Consider the following 13396-nt stretch of genomic DNA (forward strand, 5'->3'; position numbering starts at 1 on the left):
ACAGCAGGAGATGAACCACGGGAGATATCCAGCTGGAAACCCTCTTGAATATGTTGTTGGCCACCAAAGAGCAGAGTCTGGGTTGTGCCAACAGCCTCCTCACCGAGCCATTGACTTGCCCTGGGCTCCTTGTCTGGGGTCGTGTGGCAGCGTGGGCAAAATACCAGGTTTTGTTTCGTTTTTCTAGACCCTTCCTGGCGAAGTGACTGTATCCAAAGTGTGAGAGGACCTTTTTTGGCATGTCAGCAGAAGGGGGAGAAGACTCCCTGGGCTCTGCCTTGGTGGGAAGGAGTTGTGGGAACAGTGGAGTAGCCCTGCTGTAGGGGTGCTGGCTCCACCTCCTTCCCCGTTTCCCTGCGGATCTGGCTTCCTGCTTGTCACACATCCCTGGGATGGACGTTTGCTTTCTGCAGAAGTCCCCGTGGCTGCCGTGTCCTTGCCTGGCTGTGTTGCATGGCACAAGGTGCTCCTCATCCACTGGGAACTCTCCTCTGGTTGGGCCGCTGGAGTCATAACACTTCTCTTACTCTTGCCTCTTTTCCTCAAAACAAAGTCCTTTTGGACTCCTCTCACCCCTGATGAGCTCGGGGCTGTGTGGCATGAAGGACCAGACTGTGGCACCTCCAGTACTTGTTTGTAAAGCTGGAAGGGGAAGGGCCAGTTGAGCCTTGTTGCCCTCGCGTGTGGGTTGCAGATAAACTCCTGCCCTTTGGAGAGAAAGGCAGTGGATAGATGGGTTGTAAATCATTAATTACTGCTGCAGAAGTCTTGTCAATACCCGAAGAGTTTCTGTGACCCTCCTCAGCGTGTGGCACGGAGGGATTTCTGGCCCAGGCTGAGGGATTCTTGTGCATTTATTGCCCTGTCATCACCCACAGTTGGCTTGTCCCCTTAGAGCAGGCTGGTGGTCCATGCAGAAGGTCAGAGAGGCTGAAAATGGGTAGGAAATGTCCATAAAGAAGAATTAAGTGCATGTGGAAGAAGAAGGAGACTGGCTGGTGTTTTGCTGTGCTGGTGAGGGCAGATGATTGTTGGAACTGGATGATCTTTAAGGTCCCTTCCAACCCAAACCATTTCATGATTCCATGACATGCTGCTTCTCCTGAGTGTGTATGTCTGGGAAGCATTTGCAGGCTAATCCAGTCTTTCCCAATTTAAAATTTTCCAGGCAGTTACTTCTCACCGTCGTTCTTCTGTAGAGAACCCTTTATACTTCCAGTTCCTACTGGGATCCTCATTATGAAAGACCAGTATCTGCATTACTGAGCATCCACCCTTTCATATTCCTTTATCCCATCTCCTGTTCAGAGCCTCTTTGGTTAGGAATTTATCCCGTTTTCATCCTAGACAAAATATATTTGCTCTTCCCTTACACAGAAAACTTCCCACATCTTTACTCTTTCTTGTGGAAGGTTTTGCTGGGGGGGGAATATTTTAAAATGATTTATCCAGGATTTGATTGATTACTGTGTGGTTAAACCCAATTATGGGTGTGCCTTGGTGTGGAGCAAGGATCCCACGAGGATGATGGGCTCTGTGGATCCCGTGGTTTGGCCGGGGTGAGTACAGGAGGACAGGTGTGCATCCACCCTCAGCTCATCACCACCCCTTGTCCTGCTGCAGCTCAGCTCCTCCCTCTTGGCTCACAGAGCTCTCCTCTTGCAGCATGCCTATCCCCAGGGCACAGTTATCCAGCATGGTCCTGCCCTGCTTTTACCTCTTGGACCTGTAAGTCCTTCCTTCGCTAACCCCCTTGATGCCAAAAAGGGTCGGTCATAAAAAAACCCCAACACGTATTTATATAAAAACTATTCGGAAAGTAAATTCTGGAGTGTGCCAACGAGTTGATTGAATTGGGCAGAAATAACGTGAGGAAAAAAAAAAGGAAAGGTGACCAAACTGGAGGTGATGTGATGCTGACTGGGCGGGGGAAGGTTTCCCTGCCCACAGCTGCCCCACTGCACTGCACTTGATCGAGGGCTGGGGGCCGGGGCGGTGTGTGGTTCTGGGGACACGTGTGGATACACTCCAGGGGAGCAGGGCTGTGGTTCTGGCAGGGCTCTCTGGGGGACACCTCGTGCCTTTCGTTCTCTCCCTTCCTTTCTTCTTTATTTGTTCTAACTGAAGAACGGCGCGGGGGGTGCCGCTGCTGGGCTGGGAGGCGGTGGTGACCTGCACCCATAAAGCACGCACAGGGTGCCCTCCTGCCTGCCCAGGGGTGTTGGCACGAGGGCAGAGAGGTGCCTGTGAGCCTCAGAGCAACCTCAGCTGGCTTTTGGCACGGGGGTGATCACACTGGTGAGCGAGTCCTTGGCCTGCCCTCCGAGCCACATGGGCAGCTCCTCCTCTTCAGCGGCTTCCTCTTCGTTATCTCCTCCTGCCGCGGTGAAGCCAGGTTGTGTTTTTGTTGCCTTTTTTTTTCTTTTTTTTCTTAATTTGTCATTTTTCCCCCTCCTCTCTCAAAGGTTTTCTCTCTCCTCTCCTCCTGTCTCCTTCCCTTCTCTCTTTGCCCCAGGCTACGCTCCAGTGACGGGGATGTGCCACCCTCTCCGCAGCTGCACCCTCAACCACGAGGACGGATTCTCCTCGGCGTTCGTGGTGGCCCACGAGACCGGACACGTGTAAGTCACGGGGGCAGAGCGGGCTGTGCCCGTTCGGCAGCGGGACAAGCGTGGTGGGAGCCCCTTGCTTTGCACAGCATGCTTTCTGCTGGTGCAGAAATCCCTTTTCCCACCAGGTTAGGCATGGAGCACGATGGGCAGGGCAACCGCTGCGCCGACGAGACCAGCATGGGGAGCATCATGGCCCCGCTGGTCCAGGCCGCCTTCCACCGCTACCACTGGTCCCGCTGCAGCAAACAGGAGCTCAACCGCTACATCCAGTGAGTCAACCCGAACTGGGAGGGGAGGTTTCTCCCTTTAGGTGGCGCGACTGGTGGTGTTTTGTAGCCAAAGGTTCTCCGAGGGCTGGAGCGCCTCTGCTATGGAGACAGACTGGGAGAGCTGGGGGTGTTCACCTGGAGAAGAGAAGGCTCCGGGGAGACCTGAGAGCCCCTTCCAGAGCCTAAAGGGGCTCCAAGAGAGCTGGAGAGGGACTGGGGACAAGGGCCTGGAGGGGCAGGCCAAAGGGGAATGGCTTCCCACTGACACAGGGTAGGGTTAGATTAGAGATTAGGAAGAAGTTCTTCCCTGTGAGGATGGTGAGGCCCTGGCAGAGATTGCCTAGTGGAGCTGTGGCTGCCCCGTCTCTGAAAGTGTCCAAGGCCACTTTGTGGCTTGAATCAACCTGGTCTAGTGGGAGGTGTCCCTGCCCATGGCAGGCGGTTGGAATGAGATGAACTTTAAGGTCCCTCCCAACCCAAACCATTCTAGAATTCCGTGATAATTCAGGCGTATCGAAACCTGAATTTGGAGAGAGGCCCGGAGCTGAGGGATGGGGGTGATGGAGGGAAATGCTCCACGTCCGACTCTGCCTTGTGTCTCTGCAGTTCCTACGACTGCCTCCTGGACGACCCCTTTGAGCACCAGTGGCCCACATTACCCGAGTTGCCAGGCATCAACTACTCCATGGATGAGCAGTGCCGCTTCGACTTCGGCGTGGGCTACAAGACGTGCACGGCGGTGAGTACGGGTTGTACAGCCGCGCCGTGCCCCCTCCCCGGGACCCCCAGCCGGCCTGGGTGCCACGAGCCTGCTGGGACTTGCTGCTGCTGTCCCAGCCCAGCCCCTCTGTGCTCCCCAGTTCCGCACCTTCGACCCCTGCAAGCAGCTCTGGTGCAGCCACCCGGACAACCCCTACTTCTGCAAGACCAAGAAGGGGCCACCCTTGGATGGGACCGAGTGCTCTCCGGGCAAGGTAGGGGCTGGTCCTGGTTCCTGTGGAGGGGGATGTGCCCGAGGGCACACTGAGGAGCGCCTTCCTCCTGTGCTGCACCGTTCCTATAGTACTGTGGATGCGGGAGGGCTCTTCACTGAGCACTTTGGAAGAGGCAGGTGGGGAGCTCACCCCTCCTTCTCCTCCCTTCCAGTGGTGCTTCAAGGGCCACTGCATCTGGAAGACGTCGGAGCAGCCATACAGCCAGGACGGCAGCTGGAGCTCCTGGTCCAAGTTCGGCTCGTGCTCCAGGACCTGTGGGGGAGGTGTGCGATCCCGCAGCCGGAGCTGCGACAACCCGCCGTACGTCTGGGTCTCTCCTCCCTCCCTTTTAGCGGGGGTAAAACTGGAAGTGGCCGAGAGCCAGAGGTTCCTGGCTCTTCCCTGTGTTGGCAAGGATGGGGACATCTGTTCCTGTGCGAGCTGTGCCTGCGTTTAGGCGCTGAGCTGTGTTGGGTTTGAACATCCTCCCCTCTCCGGCGCTCTTATAACCCGCTGCATTTATTTTCCAGCCCGGCATATGGTGGGCGCCACTGCCCGGGTGCCACCTACGAGTACCAGGTGTGCAATGCCGAGGAGTGCCCGGGGCCCTACCAGGATTTCCGTGCCCAGCAGTGCTCCAAGCGCAACTCCTACTACACCTACCAGAACAGCAAACATTCCTGGCTTCCCTACGAGCACCACGATGGTGAGTGGCGGCAGGTCCTGGCAAAGGAGCTGTAACCAAACTGCCTCCCCTCCCAGAGGAGGCTGTGGCCATCACCAGGGGATGGAGGCTGTGCCAGCTGCACTGGTGGTGGGTGGTGGGAAGAGGCTGAGCTGGAGACTATTGTGCAACAAGGCAGGTCTTTAAAATCGTAGAATCCTAGAGCAGTTTGGTTTGGAAGCGACCTAAAAGATCACCTTGTTCCATCCCCTGCTATGGGCAGGAACACCTATCCCGGGTTGCTCAAAGCCCTGTCCAACCTGAGATGGAGCAGCCACAGCTTCTCCAGGCAACCTGTACCAGGGCCTCCCCACCCTGTAAGGGAAGAATTTCTTCCCCATATCCCATCTAACCCTGCCCTCTGTCAATTTGAAACCATTCCCCCTTGTCCTGTCCTTCCAGGCCCTTCTCCTTTGTCCCAAATCCCTCTCCAGCTTTCTTGGAACCTCTTTAGGTATTGGGAGGAGCTATAAGGTCTCCCTGGAGCATTCCTTTCTCCAGGCTGAATATCCCCAGCTCTCTCAGCCTGTCTCCATGGCAGAGCTGCCTGTTTGCTCCTGGAGCTGCAGTGGGGAACGTCTGCTCCAGGCTGGGCTGGGAGCCAGGACCATCTTGCATTGCAGTGTCATGTAGTGTGTCCCGTCCTTCTCCTAATTTCCTGAGTGTGCTGGGCAAAAATGCAGGTTCTTGAGCAGCAAATGGACGTGGGAGATCAGGCACGTGAATAACCCGGGCTTTGGGAATCTAGTGTGCTCAGGGATATGAGCTGAGATGGGTTTCATCCTTCACTCACCCTAATGTATTTCCACAAACCCCCTTTTTTCCCCCCTCTTTTTTTCCCCTTTCCTCTTTCTTTTGCCACAGATGCTCAGAAGTGTGAGCTGATCTGCCAGTCTGAGGGCACAGGGGACGTGGTGTTCATGAACCAGGTCGTTCACGACGGGACCCGGTGCAGCTACCGAGACCCCTATAGCATCTGCGTCCGGGGCGAGTGCGTGGTGAGGAGCTGCTGTGGGATTCTCCCTGTCCTTCCCCTCTCCAGGCCCGAGCTTGTGCACCTCCTTGACCCATCGCCCCTTGGGGACACGTGTTTTAGCCCTGTGGGCAGCCAAGGGGGCAGCAGGGTAATGGGCTGGGCTGCAGGGATGTAACCCTGGGCTTGTTCTCTCTTCCCCATGGGTGACAGCACGTGGGCTGTGACAAGGAGGTTGGCTCCCTGAAGCAGGATGACAAGTGTGGGGTCTGTGGGGGGGACAATTCCCACTGCCGGACGGTGAAGGGCACGCTGGCCAAGACCCCCAAGCAGTCAGGTGAGAGTCTGGGAGCAGATTTGGTCAGGCCCAGCTGGATTCACACGCGTGTCCAGTTGGAACACACCCGCTCTTTCTCTTCCTCCAACCTTCCTCCCTCCCTTTCAGTAGGTGTTTTGAAGATGTTTGAGGTTCCGGCTGGAGCGAGGCACCTTCAGATAGAAGAGGTGGAGCCGGCATCCCACAGCATCGGTGAGCACGCTGTAGTCCACTTCTGCCTTCACCCTTTTTCATCCCTGTTCTGATAATTCCCACCCAGAAGGGTCTTATTTGGGTCATTCCAGTCCTCCAAAGGCAGCGACCAGAGGGAATGATGTTGAAATATCTCCTTTCTCCTCCAGCTGTTAAGAATCAAGCCACGGGTAACTTCATCCTGAATGCCAAGGGCAAAGAAGCCAAAAGCCAAGTGTTCATTGAGATGGGCTTGGAGTGGGAATACACTGTTGAACAGGACAAGGAGAGCCTGAAAACCAGTGGTCCCCTGCATGAGGCCATCAGTGTTTTGGTAAGGCTGACTGGATGTATTCTGGGGGGTTTGGGGGTGACTGTCACAGAGAGGGCAAGTGGTCTGAGGTGGGAAGTGGCGAAAAGACTTTGGTAAAGAAAAGGTGTAGGGCACATCATTAAATCCAGGGGATGAGCCAGCCAAAAGTGAGGGATAATGGGCTGCATGCAAGAATGGCATAAGGGGGCATTGCTTGGGCACTTGCCTTTGAGTCCAGCTGCATTTGGCTCTGTGCAGCAATTGATTACGACTCTATGTCCCATTTTAGTCATGTGGCATTTGGGAGAGTTAGGGATTGAGTTCCCTGGGCACCTAGGGAAGAGCAGGTCTGCGCTCCCATCCAGCCCTGTATCCCCCCCTGGTTTTGGGCATAGGCCACTATACCACGTGGTCATTGATGACTTATTTCATCCTTTGATGGCCTCCTCTTCCCTTCCCTCTCCCATGGCATCACTCCTTCCCCCTCTCCCCCTCTGTGCCTGCAGGTCGTCCCTCAGGAGGAGGAGGTGAGGAGTAGCCTGATGTACAGGTACATCATCCACGAGGACCTGCTGCCCATGATCGGAAACAACAACGTCCTGCTTGAGGAGATGGATTCCTACGAGTGGGCCCTCAAGAGCTGGTCCCAGTGCTCCAAGGCGTGTGGAGGAGGTAGCTTTCCCTTTCATAGCAGCCTGCAGTGCGTGCTTGGGAGGGATGCTTGGGCACATCAGAGGGTGTGGGAGCCCTTCGGGGTGTCTCTGGCTTGGAAAAATTATTGCAGAGCAGTTTAGGTGAGCATTTTAGGCAGATTTCTTACAGAAGCAGGCTTACACGATCGTGTGTGCATAACCTTTGCCTGTCTATCCATGGGCCTGCTATGATTTTTGAATTCCTTGGTTGTTTTTAACTGGATTTGAGCCAAGGAATAGCGATCTTGCAGATGACCGGCTCCTCAAGTTTGCATGGACATAGGTGTGGACACACCAGGAAGTGCTGAGAGGTGCAGCAGGTAGCACACAGGGGCTCCTGGCAGGATTATTGCTGGGTTTTTCCCTCTGGGAAGAAGCATGTGTACCCATACACTGGTGTTGTGGGGTTTGCTGATGAAAGCCTTGCTTCCACATGGCCAGTGGGATCTGATCCTCAAATAACGGGCAAGATGTTATAGAATTACAGTATGTTTTGGGTTGGATGGAACCTTTAAAGGTCATCTAGTCCAACCCCCCTGCAATGAGCAGGGACACCTGCACCCGGTGGCAGCTTGAGTCTGGGGGGGGGTCCAGCATCCACGTGAGCATCCTCTGCAAGCCTGGGTGATGCACCGCTCGGGTCACACCCCAGCAGTGACATCTGAGAGCCCTCGTTCCTGCAGAATGCAGGAGAGGGACCTGGTGGGGACCCAGTGTGAACCCCACACCCGTCACCTCGCTGCCCACACTCTGCCACCCCCCAGGCATCCAGTACACCAAGTACGGCTGCCGTCGGAAAAGCGACAACCGGATGGTGCACAGGAACTTCTGTGACAACGGCAAGAAGCCGAAGCCGATCCGGCGGCGCTGTAACCTCCAGGAGTGCTCCCAGCCCACGTAAGTCCTCCCCGCCCAGCCCGAGGTGCTCCCATCTCTCTTCGGGGCTGCACTGGGAGCGTTCCCAGCACGAGCCGAGTCTCTGACGCCTCCTCCCTGTCCGTCTTCCCGCCCTGGCAGCTGGGTGGCCGAGGAGTGGGGTGCCTGCAGCCGCTCCTGCGGGAAGCTGGGGGTGCAGGCGCGGGCGGTGCAGTGTGTGCAGCGCCTGCAGGACGGCACCAACCGCACCCTGCACACCAAGTACTGCCCCGGGCAGCGCCCCGAGACCCGCCGGCCCTGCGCCCGCCTGCCCTGCCCCGCGCAGTGGAGGACGGGAGCCTGGTCCGAGGTGAGCCGGGCTGGGGGGGATGATGGAGGTGGTGGGAAGTGCCTGGGAGAAGGGATATGGGAGCCGAATGTGAAGGACAGGTGCTGATAGGGGTCAGGAGTAGAATCCTAGAATGATTTGGGTTGAAAAAGAGCTTTAAAGATTATCTAGTCCAACCCCCCTGCTGTGGGCAGGGACACCTTCTTTTAGAGCAGGTTGCTCCAAGCCCTGTCCGTCCTGGCCTTGGACACTTCCAGAGATGGAGATAAGGGCACAAGAGCCAGCGATGTTTTTCACTGGTTCACTCCAAATTAGAGAGGGGAGAACACTCTGTGCACCCCGGCGGAGAGTGTGGGGGTTTGCTGGAGACAGGGAGGGAAACCCCGTATTAGAAAGCAATATCCACCCGAGCAGTCGTAGCTGCACATACTTCAGATGCCCCTCTGGGTGCTGTCGGGGTGTGAGGGCTTCCCCCCACCCCGTCACTGACTGTCTGTCCGTCTGTCTGGGCGCAGTGCTCGGCGACCTGCGGGGAGGGTGTCCAGCAGCGGCAGGTGGTGTGCAAGGGCAGCGAGAGCGGCGGGCGCTGCGAGGGAGACAAGCCAGAGGCCATCCAGGGCTGCCACGTGGCCCTCTGCCCAGGTGAGAGGAGGGGAGGGAGCTGGAGGTGGCACTGGGATGGGGCACACGCTGGTGGGGATCAACCTTCAGGCACGTCTCCAGCCCATTGTGGCTTCAGGAGGTGCCAGCAGAGAAGGTCAGGTTGAACATCAGCTGCTGGCAGAGAACGGATTAAACACCAGCCAGAATATTTCCCTTTTTAGTTCTTCACCCTGATATTGTCTGGTTTGGGGTTTTCTGGCAGTTGGAGGGTGTGATGAGCTGAGATGGGCACCCTGGGCAGTTTTTGGGTGGCTGAGGTGCTGGGCCAACCGGGTGTTCCCTAAGGGACTTCATCGCTAAGGAAATCCCTTAAAACAAAGCAAATCCCTCACCAAAACACCCTCCCGAGCTATTTTGAGTGCCCCCAGCCTCCTGTGGCCTCTGGGCATCGTGGTGCTCTCTCAGCAGGGAAGCTCTCTGGCATCACCGCCAGCGACGCCGGTGACCACAGCCCCACCAAAGGCCAGCGGGTGCCCCAGGATGGAGCCAAAAACCCCGTTAGCAAGATCTCCTCTAGTAAGTGTCCCTGCTTGTGTGAGGGCAATGCTTCCTGCGCTAACCCTCCCGAGGCCATCTCCACCTCCCTGTGGGAAATGCAGGCAGCTGGGAGTGGGGACACATCCAGCAGTGCTTCTGGGGAGTTTCACCCTCGGCTGCTGCATCCCTGGTGCCTCTGCTCCAAAGCCTGCAGCTCGGTTGCCATCTCGTGGAGCCCAGGCTCTTGCAGTTTCTGTGTTGCATTCCTTTTGCCTCCCAGATTTTATGTCCTCTTTATCTTGGAATTTTTTTTGCTTTTTCTAGCTTTTGCCCCTTGCTCTGAGCAAGAGTCTTTCCTAACTGGGGTGAGGCGCATCCCGCTCCGATGTAGAATGCTGGTTTGGAGCATCCCTTCTTCTCTCTTTTTTTCCTCCGTGCACAGAATCCTTGAGTGCTTTGGCTTCGTTTTCCGAGTCCCTCTTCCTCCCTTGCTTTGTGGATAGGCAGCACCCTGAAAGGGCACCTCGTTGCCTTTGGGGCTGTTGCAAAGGTTCAAGAGTGGGATTTATCTTGTGCTGACGCTGCTGTCCCTCTCCAGGGGAGCCTTGCCTCGGGGACAAGTCCATCTTCTGCCAGATGGAGGTTCTGGCTCGCTACTGCTCCATCCCTGGATACAACAAACTCTGCTGTGAATCCTGTGGCAAGAAAGCCTCCTCCACCACCAGCTCAACCCCCGTCACTGGCCCCAGCGCTCCCTCGGGAATCACCGCTCCCAGCCCCGCTCCGGCACTCTCCCCATACCCCACACCGGGTGGGGACCCCACTCCAACACCTGGGATATCCAGCAGTGGTGCTTTTCCTGGGGGGCTGCCGGGCCCGAGCGAGCCGAGCAGGGGCCAGGCAGCCAGGTAACCCGCTCGGGGCCACCTCACCGCGGGGCAGGGGGAGCCTTTCTCCCTCCTTCCCTCCCTTTTCCCCCTTCTTTTTCCTCTCTCCCCCCACTTCTACTGATGGTTTTCGTGGGTGGCACTGCCAGGTTTGGAAATGACCTGGCTCCACACCCAGAAATTCCCAGGAAAACCACTTATTTCTTGTGATCCCCCTTGCCCTCCCGACTGTGGCGTTTTTCTGACAGCACCATGGAAAAAAAAGGTGAAAAGGAGCAAAAAAACACTGTGGGTAGACAGGCTGCTTCCTCCCAAGGTGCTAAAAAGATTTGGGAAGAGAGTGGCTTTAATATTGCTTTTTCCTTTCCCTACTCCAAGCAGCAACACAGGAGAGGAGGGTCCTGGCTTGGCAGCTCAGCCCCAGAGCTTAGGGGTAGCAGTGGGAGGATCCTGGGAATCTGAGGGGGCAAGGAACTGGAGGGAGGTGGTGAGGGGAGGGGGAATTGTGGGAAAATCCCCAAATGCTGCTCTGGGCTGTCCCTGTTGGGGTAGAGAGTTTTCGAAACCTGTCTGGGAGAGGAGCGTGAAAAACATAGAGCAGCTTCTGTCCTGGAGGCAGGAAATGGTCCAGGAAATTCCAATGTGAGCAATAAGAACCAGGTCAAAGACCAAAAATTGATGTAAAAAATGCCTGTCACTTGGGAGTGACTTTTTTAGCCAATACTGCCCTTGGCCAGCCTTGAGCTGATACGGATTCCCAGCCTCCCCAGGACAACCAGCCTCATCCCTGCACCTTGTACCCAGTGCCTGTGGAGCATCAACACCTGCTGGAGGGAAATGGAGGTGACTGGGAAGCAGGAAGTGGATTTTAGGGGCAGTTACAAAGAGAGGAGGGAGGAAGATTCATCTGCATCTTTTGTTGTGTGGGAAGGAGTGGAAGGGGGGTGATTAATGCCATTAAAAATTATTGTGCCAAGTACTAAAGGTATGCACAGCACTTTAGGAGCCTCAGACTGGGCACACCTTGCCAGGTGTCAGGCCAGCTCTGGGGACAGGGTCTGCCTGGAGGAGTTACAGTCCTTAAAACCTCCCCAGAATGGTGTCCCTGAGGGGGCTGCCCTGGTTTTGGTGTTTATGGCTGTGCAGCCTCCCAGCTGAGGGCGTTGGGCACCCCCAGGTGCAGTGGCAGGGGAAGGTGGGTATCCATGGTGGTGAGCGCTGCCCTAGGGAGGAGGACTTGGGCACAGAGATGGAGTCTGGGGAAGGCAAGGCTTGGCAGATAGACCAGTTTGGCATTGCAAAGAGGAGAACATGTTGGCAGCACGTGTGTGGTGTGGGTGCGTCCGCTGGCCCTGTTGGTGCTGCTTCCCTGGTATCCAAGGAGCAGGATGGGCATCCCTAGGGACAGTGTCTGTAAGCTCTTCAGGTGTCTGGGGCTTGCTGGTAAAGTGGCCTGGGGTGACTTTTCTGGTCTGGCTTGGATTGCAGCAGGGGAGGGGTTGAGATACCTGCTTTGGCTGAAATGGATGGAGACCCCTCTGTATTCCTAGCTGGACACTGCCACACTCCCTCACAGCTTCCCAGCAGCATAAAAAGGGCTGAAGAGATGTGAAGAGGGTGGCTTGTTCACCCTACTGCCCCCAGATCGCTGCCAAGTCACGGCTGGACACACATTTATCTAACTACTCTCAAAGCACCTGAGGCTGCAGGTCCCCTGCTCCCGGGTGCTGCCCTTTGGCATTAGGTGGGCATCCCAAAAGATAGGAAAAAAAAGCCCCCCATCTGTCTGAGCCAAGCAACTGGCACACCTTGTGGGAGTGGGCACGTGGAGGGTGCCTGTGGGGTGCCCAGATCCAAGTCGTGCAGGTATTGGCACCCACAGGACCCACGAGATGCTGTGGGTGTGCCGGGGCGGGATTCATCCCTCAGATTGCCGTGCCCCTTGCCAGCCTCTCCACTGCCCTCCACGGGAGTGCCAGCATTTATTTATTGTGCCAAAGATAATGCTTCGTTTACTGTCCAAGGAGCATAAGAAAAAGACCCCCTTCCCCCTCAAAAATGGGCTGTGATGTTCTTCCTCCCAGATTCCCAGCTGCACCCCCAGCCTCCCCCCTCTTCAGTGCTGGCCTGGGCATTGGTGCTTTATTGCATTAGGAATATTTGCAGTGGTTCCTTGCTGTACCTCGGAGCAGGGGCCCCTCACACCCCACAGCTGGGGTCCCCTGGGGGAATTTAGGCAAGGGGGGCTGCGCTGCAGGTGCTAACCCTGACCTCAAGCTGAGAGGTGGGGGAGATTCAAAGCAGGGTGTGATAATTCCCCCCCACACACACTGCTCTGGGGTGGTGATGCTGCAGGGCTGGCACCCAGCACTGGGTGTTTCATGGAATCCTGGAATGGTTGGGGTTGGAAGGGACCTTAAAGCTCATCTTGTTCCACCCCCTGCCATGGGCAGGGACACCTTCCACTGTCCCAGGTTGCTCCAAGCCCTGTCCAACCTGGCCTTGGACACTTCCAGGGATGGGGAATTTATTCCAGCTGAGGGCAGGCTGAGCTTGGGTAGCTCTGGCTACACAGGGATTTGATCCTGTCTCCAGGAGGAGAGGATGACTCTAGTCCCCTAGTCCCCTTCATCCTCCTGGGCCTGGCAGAGCCATCGTGTCATTCCTGTGATATAACCCTTGTCCAGTGTTACCACGATGTATAAAATTTTGTACATATGAGATTCAGAGCTTTTTAACTTTTAATATTTATTAATTTTGTTGTTTTTTTTTTTCTTTTTGGAACTCTAACATAATGTAAAAAAAGAAAAAGAAATCCACATAAAGATGTCTTGCTGCTAATTTATTTGTGGGGTGGGTGTGTGAAGGGGGAAATACAAATGGTTATTGAAATGGATTTATTTTACGTTATTTCAACCCAGCCACTCCTCTTTGTCAGCCAGAATTTCACATTGCTGTTTTGAGCAGGGGAAAAACCTCTATGTATATACATATACACACACATGAATAGGTGGTTTGGCCACTGCAAAAATAAATATTGATGTGTTGCTAGTTCAGGCCAAAAAGCTGCTCCTATATGATGCTGAACACCAGCTGCTTT

At 55.7% G+C, this 13396-nt stretch overlaps 1 protein-coding gene across 3 annotated transcripts in view; it reads left to right on the forward strand.

The window, feature by feature from the left end:
• Positions 1–12683, forward strand: part of ADAMTS14 (ADAM metallopeptidase with thrombospondin type 1 motif 14) — a 32396-nt gene extending 19713 nt beyond the window's left edge. Inside the window, exons 7-22 of one of the 3 annotated variants that reach the window (XM_027711125.2) lie at positions 2516–2621; positions 2738–2881; positions 3488–3620; positions 3742–3855; positions 4028–4176; positions 4386–4561; positions 5444–5577; positions 5766–5889; positions 5998–6081; positions 6231–6394; positions 6880–7045; positions 7830–7962; positions 8083–8290; positions 8785–8911; positions 9341–9448; positions 10008–12683. In XM_027711125.2, coding sequence (XP_027566926.2) covers positions 2516–2621; positions 2738–2881; positions 3488–3620; positions 3742–3855; positions 4028–4176; positions 4386–4561; positions 5444–5577; positions 5766–5889; positions 5998–6081; positions 6231–6394; positions 6880–7045; positions 7830–7962; positions 8083–8290; positions 8785–8911; positions 9341–9448; positions 10008–10321 — 2384 coding nt within the window. In that variant the 3' untranslated portion in view covers positions 10322–12683. Of the gene's footprint in view, positions 1–2515; positions 2622–2737; positions 2882–3487; positions 3621–3741; positions 3856–4027; positions 4177–4385; positions 4562–5443; positions 5578–5765; positions 6082–6230; positions 6395–6879; positions 7046–7829; positions 7963–8082; positions 8291–8784; positions 8912–9340; positions 9449–10007 lie in introns of all 3 variants that reach the window. The other 2 variants (XM_039385909.1, XM_039385907.1) reach the window with 2 other exon arrangements.
• Positions 12684–13396: the final 713 nt, after the last annotated feature.

The sequence above is a fragment of the Pipra filicauda genome, unplaced genomic scaffold (genome assembly GCF_003945595.2).
Source record: "Pipra filicauda isolate LSUMZ 115617 unplaced genomic scaffold, ASM394559v2 scaffold449_size645428_pilon, whole genome shotgun sequence".
NCBI classification, from domain to species: domain Eukaryota; kingdom Metazoa; phylum Chordata; class Aves; order Passeriformes; family Pipridae; genus Pipra; species Pipra filicauda.